This window comes from Nicotiana tomentosiformis, chromosome 4 (genome assembly GCF_000390325.3).
Source record: "Nicotiana tomentosiformis chromosome 4, ASM39032v3, whole genome shotgun sequence".
Taxonomy (NCBI): domain Eukaryota; kingdom Viridiplantae; phylum Streptophyta; class Magnoliopsida; order Solanales; family Solanaceae; genus Nicotiana; species Nicotiana tomentosiformis.
Window position 1 is genome coordinate 6581930 of NC_090815.1, and position 10729 is coordinate 6592658.

At 36.1% G+C, this 10729-nt stretch overlaps 2 protein-coding genes across 4 annotated transcripts; both read left to right on the plus strand.

Annotated features, from left to right (window-relative positions):
• Positions 1-1372: 1372 nt before the first annotated feature.
• On the plus strand, positions 1373-4887 carry LOC104106473 (protein C2-DOMAIN ABA-RELATED 11-like). 3 transcript variants are annotated; one of them, XM_009615023.4, is made up of 4 exons: positions 1373-1549; positions 2641-2782; positions 3306-3401; positions 4153-4887. In XM_009615023.4, exons 2-4 carry the CDS (start codon positions 2672-2674, stop codon positions 4450-4452), a joined length of 507 nt encoding a protein of 168 aa, XP_009613318.1. In that variant the 5' UTR covers positions 1373-1549; positions 2641-2671; the 3' UTR covers positions 4453-4887. The 3 variants fall into 3 exon arrangements, with proteins under 3 accessions (XP_009613318.1, XP_070055624.1, XP_009613320.1); XM_070199523.1 differs by having other exon boundaries at positions 2663-2782; XM_009615025.4 differs by having other exon boundaries at positions 2666-2782.
• A 989-nt stretch (positions 4888-5876) lies between these two features.
• LOC104106475 (DNA oxidative demethylase ALKBH2) lies at positions 5877-8307 on the plus strand. Its single transcript, XM_009615026.4, has 5 exons — positions 5877-6197; positions 7161-7277; positions 7364-7553; positions 7734-7894; positions 7995-8307. Exons 1-5 carry the CDS (start codon positions 5916-5918, stop codon positions 8034-8036), a joined length of 792 nt encoding a protein of 263 aa, XP_009613321.1. The 5' UTR covers positions 5877-5915; the 3' UTR covers positions 8037-8307.
• The last annotated feature ends 2422 nt before the right edge of the window (positions 8308-10729 follow it).

Here is a 10729-nt window from a genome sequence, read left to right on the forward strand (position 1 = left end):
CAATATTAGTTATAAAATATATGATTACTAATGAGTGTATATCCAAGAAAAAGTATACATTTTAAATACCAAATGTAATAGTATCATTTATACTTATAAAAAATTATTTATAGGCATATATTTATTATATTAACTTTTAAGTTTTGATAATCACTCCAATTAAAATTTGATCTAACTGTGTAATTACATTTGTACAACCAAACAGCACGCTTGTAATTGCACTGTAATTACGCTATGACAAACAAACATGTCGTCATAATTGCCAGACTGTGTAATTACTTCCCTAGTAATTACTACCCTAATAATTACACCAATTCTAGTTACGTGACTTTCCAAACAAACCCTTGTTAAATGCTTATGTGTAGACTTTTCGAGGCAGATTCAACTTCAAGAAAATAAAAATTATGGTAATTAACTTAAAGGGCAAGAAACAAATATGGAGTATTCATATTGCTATATAAGCTATTTAACTTAATTTGGAATTTAAGCATGGCAGATTTATACAATATGGCAATGGCTGGTCTATTGGCAGCCTAATTAAACTTCATGTTGTTTGCTTAACATACTAGTTATGTGAAAATTATAATGTAGGAATTATATGCGATGATTAAAATGAAGTAATTGCTATGAGGTAATTAATTGTAAAGAAATTATTATACAACGAGTTATTTATTCTTTAAATATTTTAATCTCTGTGTCATTACTATATATTATATTCTTATTCTATATTGTACCTCGTATAAAACAATAGTACTGATTATATAAGTTACTGCAAAACTTAATGTTGGTATGATTAGAAGAATTAACTTAATAGCCGCTTATTCAACCGTTTAAAAAAAAATTAAAAATAACAGTTAGATGTATAATATATGCATAAGAGTATATAATATGTGTATAATTATGTATAATCAGTGTATAATTTACGTTTATCGATTAAGAAAAGTAAAAAGTGAATCTGGCCTATTATTTGTTTAAAGATTAATACTACTAACGCTACTAAGTTATTGAGTTTTTTGTGTTATCTTATGTGAGACTTTATCCTACTAATGCTATATTTAATTTTTTTTATAAGACCGATTAAATATTGTGTTATCGTATGCCAAATATTATGTTAGGATTAATCATTCCACTATCATTAATCATATATAATCAAACTTTTCTATAACAAAATATCTATTATAATAATAATATTTTACAATAACGGTTAAGTATTTTTTAAAATTAATTTTTATATTATGTTATAATATATATTTACATTTTGTTAAATCAATCGAATTTTATATTCGATTGTTATATCAATCAAATTTTATATTCGAAACAAATGAGACGAAACAAATATATCTTTTGAAGGTACTATTATATCTTTATGCGGTATCTTAGACAGTTCTCATTCGGTCATTCCATAATCCACCCATTCTTAAGCTCCATTTTGCGCTGCCCCTTTGTTGAGTCTTGGCTTCTTCACTATTCAAAAGCAAATTGAAAGCTGAATCTTTTGAACAAACCGAAGAAGCAGCGATCATAACAAGAATATCTTCTTCTGCTTCATGTGAGTTAAACAGTGTTCCTTTTTTTCTTCCTGTTGTTTTAAAGTTTTCTTGAAATATCTGGTTCTGTTTCATGTAACTTAAAATTTGCTCCTTTTTTTTTTCTTTTCTGATTTTTTTTAAAGTTTTGTGGAAATTTTCGACATATGGGTCTGCTTCATCTGCATTAAAGATCTTTTTTTTTGTCTGTCTGCTGTTTTTAAGGTTTCAGCTGCTTATTATCTAGTTGGACACTGTTAATGAAGTTCCCTTTCTCAAGCTCAATTCCAGGGTTTTATGTAATTTGTTGCTGTTGTGTGTGATTTTTGCAAGAAATTATCTCCCACTCTTGACATTTTCCTCTTCTTTTGGATTGGAGCTGAATTTTTCTGCTAATTATCTGTCTTTTCTGATCTATGTATCATAAAGTTCCACCTTTAAAATATAGTATAACAGAATGCAACCCAGATCAAGTGCTTGTTTCTTTCCCACAGAGTCACGCAGAGCCAGGATTTGAAGTTGATTGGTTCTGAATTTTCCATAGAACCCATAGTTCATCTTTGTTATTGGGTAATTAAATATTTATACATATTTAATGACCTAATACAAATACAGTGTTTAAGCAAAAGTAATGAGGTTCGGCCGAACACACACCTAATAGACTCGCTCCACTCCTGCTTTCCCATATCATCTAATATTTCTCTCCCACTCTTGACATTTTCCTCTTCTTTTTGATTAGAGCTGATTTTTTCTGCTAATTATCTGTATTTTCTGATCTATGTATCATAAAGTTCCACCTTTAATTTATAGTATAACAGAATGCAACCTCCCAGAGTCAAGTGTTTGTTTCTTTCCCACAGAGCCAGAGCCAGGATTTGAAGTTGATGAGTTCTGAATTTGCCATAGAACCCATAGTTCTATCTTTGTTACTGGGTTCGCAATTAAATATTTATATATATTTAATGACCTAATACAAATACAGTGTTTAAGCAAAAGTAATGAGGTTCGGCCGAACACACACCTAATAGACTCGCTCCACTCCTGCTTTCCCATATCCTCTAATATGTTCTGGATTCTATTTTAATATAAGGTTAAGTTGCCTTGTAAAATGCAGCTCTGAGTTTATGACATTGCAGTAGTGGATTATGGGAGACAAATTAGGACAGATAAAAGTGACTGTTGTACAAGGGAAACGTTTGGTGATTCGGGACTTCAGGACCAGCGATCCTTATGTCATTCTCAAGCTCGGCAATCAGGTCGTTCTATGTTTTCCCCCTCTGCTTCTTCCTTATGATATTATCTGTCTTATGTTACTCAGATGTTATTTATTCTTGGACATTCAGAGATTTTACTAGTTTTATTTCAATTGCATACTCTGAATCCTAGTTAGCGAGTAGCGATAATGACTTGTGATTGTTAGACCAAGTTTAATATTTTATGATGTGATGAAGTCGCAGATAAATTAATTTCTTATTTGCCTCTCTCACAAATAGAGCTGGAAATAGGGCATCTCTCTTTAATTTATGGAATTGTTGTTGTCACTTCCTCAACCCGCAAGACAATAATTTTCTTGTACTTATAGAGTTCTCTTCATTTACAAAATAGTATTTCAAATTAATCGTACAATTGCTTCGGAAAGATTAAAAATAAAATCTTTTATGTTGTAGGTCACGTCAGATACTTGTTACGATGTATGATGTTACCCTTTCACTTTACATGAGAGTTTTGTAATTGCTATGTTGAGCTGACATCTGATAGTGCATTTTATTGTTTTACCAGACTGCCAAAACCAAAGTCATAAATTGCTGCCTTAATCCTGTTTGGAATGAAGAATTTTGTTTCTCTATCTCCGAACCAGCTGAGGTTCTCGAATTGGTATATGCTTCTACCTAGACTTTTATATTGTTAGCAGTTGTATTGTCATCTCTCGTAGTCCGCCTCTAATCCCATTTTATAGACTTGGATTCAGGCAGACGACGTGCTTGCCTCTGACAAAAGTTTTGCATATTTCCATTACTTTATTTTGCACTATTATTGGTGTAGGTCTCGGGGCTGCCCTTTAGGAAGGGGAGCCTTGGCGTAACCGGTAAAGTTGCTTCCATGTGACCAGGAAGTCATTAGTTCGAGCTGTGGAAATAGCCTTTTGCATAAATGCAGGGTAAGGTTATGTACAATAGACCCTTATGGTTTGGCCCTTTCCCGGACCCCGCGTATAGTGGGAGCTTAGTACACCGGGCTGCCTTTTGTTGGTGTAGATCTGTTTAATAGTTAGTCTGCATGTTCTGAAATGTTTGAAGTTTAAGATTGAAAAGGATATTAGCAGTTATCCATAGGGCCATCCTATGAAATTTATGATGCGGCTGAACTTCAGTCATTTCACTCTACTGGTTCATTTAGTGTATATGTTCTTCAACAATTTATCGCCTAATTGGTTGAGATAAAGCAAAAGAAGTTAAGATAGATCTTTAATATGCTGGAACATATTTTCAAGGATTTCTAAGGCCTTGTTCTTCAGTGTGTATATTATTTATTACATGAAAATGAAATCATGTCGGTATCCTGAACTGCTATCTTAGAAAAATTCTATGATATTATTTCCAAGTCGTTGTAATGCAATTTGTGACAGGAAGTATTCGACAAAGACCGTTTCAAGGCAGATGACAAGATGGGAAATGCTCAACTCAGCCTTCAACCTTTGGTTGCAGCTGCTAGATTAAGAAAGATTCTCGGGGTTGCTTCCGAGGGGACAACGTTAAGGAAGGTCATCCCGGAGAGAGATAATTGTCTAGCAGTTGATAGCAGCATTAATTGGGTGAATGGTGAAGTTGTGCAACACGTTTGGTTGAGGCTTTGTGAGGTGGAGTCTGGGGAGATAGAGTTGAAGATCAAATTGATCGATTTTTCGTGTGCTTCTCCCTCCAAGTAGAATGGTTTTTAATGACATCGATGCATCTCTTGTTCGAGCTGTATACTTCTTATTGTAGGTTGAAAAAGATGTCAAGTGATCAGTGTTAGCATGTACTGTGCCATGTCAAGTAGAAGAAGGGCCTATATTTGGCGTCTTTTATTTGGAACTTGGTATGTGCATAATCTAAATCATAGTGCTTCTCCCAAGGCTTATTCTGTAACAGACAAGCTGGAGTGATTTACAATTGGAATGGAAGGGTAGAAACAGGTCCCTTTTAAGCAGCAATTAGCACTGAATTTGTTCACTTCTCATAACCAAAGAAACATGTTCTAGTACCTGTTTATGAAAAGGCTATTCTCTTTACTAGATTTGGCTGGGAATATGTGGTGTTGTATCTTATGTTGCAAGTTAATTATGGTGATTTAGGCAACAATATATGGTATTGGATTCAAACTACTGTCAAGTTAGACATTCTGTGTTCATCCGTTTCAATTTAGATATGTAGTTTGACTTGACACAAAGTATAAAACAAAAAAAGAATATTTTTGAAGCATGTGATCCTAAAAGTTTAAGGGGCAAAAGTTGTGGGGCCATGATATTTTTGTGGCTATAAAAGTTTCTTATCAAGAGTAAAGCGAGTCATTCTTTTTTGAACAAACTAATAATGAAAGTGTGTCATTTAGATTGAAATAGAGGGATTATTTGAGTAAAAAAAATCTTGTAAAAAGAAAAGAAAAAAGGTAAAAAAAAATCTTGTCGCTAAACAATAAGGCCGTAATACGAATCCCAAAGAATTAACCTAAATAGCAACCCACTCAATTAGTTACGCTAAAAATAAAAGTAAACAATGAAAGTGGTCGGCTATTTGTGTAAACATTAGTCACTTGGACAAGACGGACACAAAGGCCCATTCTGCGTTGGTTGGACCGATTCCGGGTCGAATTTGCCGCCATATTCCACTGTAAAAATAGTACGGGCTAGTATGTTTTCGGACTGGTAATTAAAAAATAGTCAGCGTTTGTAAAACCATTGAAAAATAACCTTTATTTTGTTGCAACACGGAAAGTTCCAGCTCAATATATTGGAGATTGGTGCACCTGTATATGCACTTCCAGCATATTATGCTGGAACTCCAGCACACGAAAAGTTACATCATAATATATTGGAGATTGGAGTATCTGTGTATGAACTTCTAACATATTATGCTGGAACTCCAGTATATTATACTGAAACTCCAGTATATTATGCTGGAACTCCACTATATTCTACTGAAACTCTAGTATATTATGCTGGAATATTTTTTGGATTTTAAATAGTATTTTTGTTCAGATTTATTTTTACATGAAAAGTGGCTAAATTTTAATTACTTTTGAAACGGTGACTATTTTTCAATTAGCACTTATAAATGGCTATTTTTGAATTTAACCCTCCTCCACTAGGCCCAAATCATTACCGTTTTCATTTCCGCTCTTTCTCCGCCAATGGCGATGGTGACGAAACTGAACCCGAAGGCCGAGACCGCCGAGTCCGGCGACCGCCACGGCCGTAAGTCTGAGAATGAGGTGGAGCAGAATGTAGCTGTCGCAGCAACAAGCGATTCAAAAACAAAGAGAGTAGTTGTGGAATTAGGAAATGGAAGCCAAGTAATCTACATGCCTAAGTTTTTAGCATACGACCAATCATGGGATTATTTAGAATATTTAAACAAAAATATACCCTGGAAACGTCCCACTATTCGCGTCTTCGGTCGATCCTGTGTTCAGGTTCTCCATTTCTGCAATCTCTCTTTCAATTTATCTAGCTCCATCAGTACTAAAAACTTTTTTTTTAAAATTATTTCAAGGGGATCTAAAAGTTTATATATATACTAAAAAAGTTTGTTTTTTACCCTATTGTACGGTTTAATTTTTGCATTGATAGCAGTACAAACTAATTTGAAATGCACGAATTACCATTACCAACATGATCTCAAATGGGTATTTAACTTTTCAAGAATTTTATTGTTTCTGGTTCAGTTTTTGTCTCGTCGTTTTAGGATGGTGGTAGTAGCAAAACCTCAGTGAGTTATGTCCATCAGGATAGAATGATGCTTTTTCCTGTTACAATCTTAGAATGGCTGCAACTGGGCAACAAGAAACATACAATTTTAAACTTTTAATGCTAAAGCTGGATGCTTCTTCTTTTCTGTTGTACTGAATCAGTTCAGTTCTGACTTGTATTTGAAAAAGAGCAACAGAGATGTTCAAATTTTGCGAATAGATCCGTAGGACTTTAAGGATCATGGCCAAATGTTTTGTCCTTGTTTGCACGATATGCTTGAACAATAACGTCGCATGACTCATAATTTCATTTGTTGGTGCCCATGACTGACCATTCAAATTGAAAATAATTGTTGCTTTACGCTCTTTTAGTGTGCGATTTCATAGTTTAGTTTGCCTGACCATTCAAATTGTAAATTTTCTGCTGCTTTCGCTCTTTCAGTGTGTTATTTCTTGGTTTAGTTTGTCCGTGTACTAATCAAAAGGGAAGCTCGGTGCACAAAGTATCTCGCGTTCACACAGGGTCCAGGAAAGGGCCGCATCCTAAGGGGTGTGATGTAGAAATAAAAAAAATGTTTAAATGTCCGTGTACCAATCATTCAAATAAAAAATGCTGTTACTTTACTCTCATTACCATGTGTTTTTGTGGGGGGAAATAGATTGACAGCGTTCATAATATTTCAACAGCCTAGAGACAGTTGTTATGTGGCAAGTGAAGGATTACCACAGCTAGTTTATAGTGGATACCAGCCTCATGCATATTCTTGGGATGAATTTCCTCCACTTAAGGACATTCTGGATGCTGTAAGCTTGCTCTTCTTCACCTCTCAAGTTCTAGTACCCGGTCATTGAGCTACTTTCTTTCTCATACCTTCAGTGTTGCACTTTAGGTCCATAAAGCTCTTCCAGGAAGTCATTTCAACAGCTTACTATTGAATAGGTATAAGGGAGGCGATGACTATGTGGGTTGGCATGCTGATGATGAGAAACTTTATGGACCAACTCCAGAAATTGCTTCTCTTTCTTTTGGATGTGAACGTGAATTCTTGTTGAAGAAGAGACCTGACAAAACACCCGGAGGTACGTGATTAGTGTAAAACTGTAAATATTGATTCTAAAATGTTCTTTTGTTTGTCAAATGATGTGCGAGTCTTCAGTGTAGTAGACCTTCTGTCCGGTTAACTAATTGTAAGTGACTATGTTGATTCCATGGAAATCGTGTTAATCACTTCCTCTTCTGTTTGCTATCTATTGCACCAGGTAAAATAACGAGTGGTGAACCGCCCAAAAAGCGACCGAAGAAGAATGGCTCTCCAGACCAACACTCATTTGTCCTAAAACATGGCTCGTTGCTGGTAATGAGAGACTACACTCAGCGGGATTGGCTTCATTCAGTGCCTAAGCGCGTGAAAGCAGATTCTGTACGGATTAATCTCACCTTCAGGCTTGTTCTTTGAACACTACTGTGTATCAAATGCACTTCTTAATTGTATATAACTGGGGTTTGGATATCTTATGCAGTGCACTCAGCAACAAAAGGAAGGTGGTTTTGAGTTTGTGTGATGAAATTTACTAGTACTAGATCTGTTCTTTTTTCCCCTTCCTTTTCTGCTGGTTGTAGTGGAAGAGCATCTATCTTCAGTCCGATGGCACAATGATACGTGCTCCGTGTTCTACACCTTCTGGTTGTAGAGGAAATTTTTGGGCTTATAAACAGAGTTCACCGCACAGAATCTGCAAATCATGTAGAGAAAGGTTTATCTTTTCCAGGCTTATGATTGTTATTTGTTACTATGTTTTATGTTGCAAGAATGAGATGTTCCACTTCCAGTAATGTGCGTATATTAGCTGTATTTTTCCCATTAGAAATCAAAATGAATGAGAAAAGGAAAAAGATTTGGAGGATTGGTTAAAATTACATGCTAGTCTATAAAGTTATAGCAAATGACATACACTTAAAGTGTATTGGGAAAATATTATCTATCTACAAAACAACAAAAACTCTACGTCTCACAACGGTAAAAGGTAATTTTAAAATACGTAATTAAACAATCAATAAGCTAGGTATAATCAAAGTAGGGGTGGCAAGTGGGACGGTCCGGGATCGCGGGCCAAATGGGCTAAGTGGGCCGGAACCGGTAGGACCGCTAGAGGTGGGCTTGGGTCGGTTCTTGCCTTTGAACCGTAAGGACCGAGACCGTTTGGCCCGCCAAGGGACCGGGATTGCGGGCCAAGTGGGCCGGGACCGGTAGGATCGCTAGAGGTGGGCTTGGGCCGGTCTCGTGGGCTGGTTCTTGCCTTTGAACCATTAGGATTGGAACCGTTTGGCCCGCCAAGGGATCGGAATCGCGGGCCAAGTGGGCCGGGACCGGTAGGACCGCTAGAGGTGGGCTTGGGCCGGTCTCGTGGGGCGGTTCTTGCCTTTGAACCGTTAGGACTGGGACCGTTTGGCCCGCCAAGGGACTTTTTTTTTTTTTTTTGGCTATTTCAAAAAATAGCTGTTGGGTAGCCCAAAAATAGCCGTTGGCTATTTAGAAAATAGTCGTTTAACCCCCCAACTTTGTTTTAACCCCAAATATTTTATAATTACACTTTTTTCCTATTTTCAAATATAAATACCCCCTCATTCATTCATTTTTCTTACAAAATCAATATCAATCTATCACAATCTCTCTCTAATTTTCTTCTATACTTGCTACTATTGCTTACTTTATTCCAAAAAATAATAAAAAAATATTGAGGTTGTTACAATTTGTGAAAAAATTGTGAAGTTGGTGAATTCAAGTCTTCAACGATAATCAATTTTCAACAAGTTGTTCGTCAATTCGGTAAACTCGTTCCAACTCTTAAGTCTTAATATTATAGTTTTGTTTGTTTTATTTATTTGCTATTACTTGATTAATTAAGATGGCTTCCTTAAAAAATATGTTTGGTAAAAATAAGAATAAGGAAAAATCCAAGAGTGTCGAATCTAGTGGTCATGCTGTTCCTCCTCCCCTGCCCCCGGCTCCCCGAACCAAACCCCATATCCGTCCTACACCTGCTATTCTTGATAGCGATAATAGTTTATTACAATTTACTGTGAGTCAATTTTGCCATAATATTGCAGTCGGTGAACAATTAGACCATGAATTAATGAATGCTCTTTATTCTAATAATTATAATACTATTGATGAAAATGATGATCAGGAAATTGATCTTGATGAAACTCAACCGGATGATGATACACCCACTAGTAGTAATAATTTTTCAAAACTAAATGAGCTTGAAGTTTATTTGTTGCAGCAAATTGAGGAAGTGAATCTCGTCGGCTCCTTTAATCTTTTGCAATGGTGGAAGGACAAAGAAAAACACTTTCCGATTCTTTCAAGGATGGCCCGAGACATTTTAACTATTCAAGCTTCAACAGTGGCATTAGAGAGCGCTTTCTATCAAGCAAGACTTAAAATCTGTGATTATAGAGCGACTATGAGGGAGAGCTTAGAAAAATCAGTACTTTTCAGAGATTGGATCCGTTCGGAAAGAAGAAATTTTGGACTTGCTGAATCACAACCAAAGGAAGACGAAGCAGACGAAGAAATGTTAGTTGAACTTGTGGAGGATTCTGCTTTGCCCGACAATGGAAGTGGCGATGACCAAGCTACTTTTCCGCCACCATAAACAGAAATTCCTCCGGACCTTGAAAGATTTATGAAGTTTGTAAGAGATACCATGTCACGCCCCGTTTTCTCGCGAAAAACGGTCCTCGACGTGTGACAATTCTTTTAAAGGAGGTATTAAAAGAGGAGAGTCGCCACCTAACGATTTTTAAGGTGCGTTAGGGCACCTATTTGCAAATAACTCTGTTTTAACTAGTCAACGCCACCAAAGATCGGGTAAGGGCTCAAGTTACATCAAAGAGAAGGTGTTAGGCACTCCTCGAGGTCCACAACTGTGGGTCCCGGCCGAACTTAAATTATATGGATTAGTCTGTGTGATCAAGTAAGCAAAGAGAGTACAAAATCTAAGAATTTTATTACAAATCGATCTTGAATAGGGAGGTAAATCTATTTTTCATTCTAATAGAAAAGAACGGAAAAGGTGGTGGTGGTGGTGGGGGGTGGGGGGTGGGGGGGCAAAACAAGTTTTCATGTTAGGCCGTTTCAGAATTAAGAACCTCAAACCTATAGACATGATTTCTACGTGACTATGCATTAAAACATACAAGCGGTTTCAAAGGCTAGACGCTGCTTATCTCCAAATAATTATACGATTGT

Excerpts from the sequence above, each read along its gene's own strand:
- LOC104106473 (XM_009615023.4), top strand. The coding sequence starts at position 2,672 with ATGGGAGACAAATTAGGACAGATAAAAGTGACTGTTGTACAAGGGAAA. Across the intron at positions 2,783-3,305 it reads TTCTCAAGCTCGGCAATCAG|ACTGCCAAAACCAAAGTCAT; the intron begins GTCGTTCTATGT and ends TTGTTTTACCAG. Across the intron at positions 3,402-4,152 it reads CAGCTGAGGTTCTCGAATTG|GAAGTATTCGACAAAGACCG; the intron begins GTATATGCTTCT and ends AATTTGTGACAG.
- LOC104106475 (XM_009615026.4), top strand. The coding sequence starts at position 5,916 with ATGGCGATGGTGACGAAACTGAACCCGAAGGCCGAGACCGCCGAGTCC. Across the intron at positions 7,278-7,363 it reads TTAAGGACATTCTGGATGCT|GTCCATAAAGCTCTTCCAGG; the intron begins GTAAGCTTGCTC and ends GTTGCACTTTAG. Across the intron at positions 7,554-7,733 it reads ACCTGACAAAACACCCGGAG|GTAAAATAACGAGTGGTGAA; the intron begins GTACGTGATTAG and ends CTATTGCACCAG.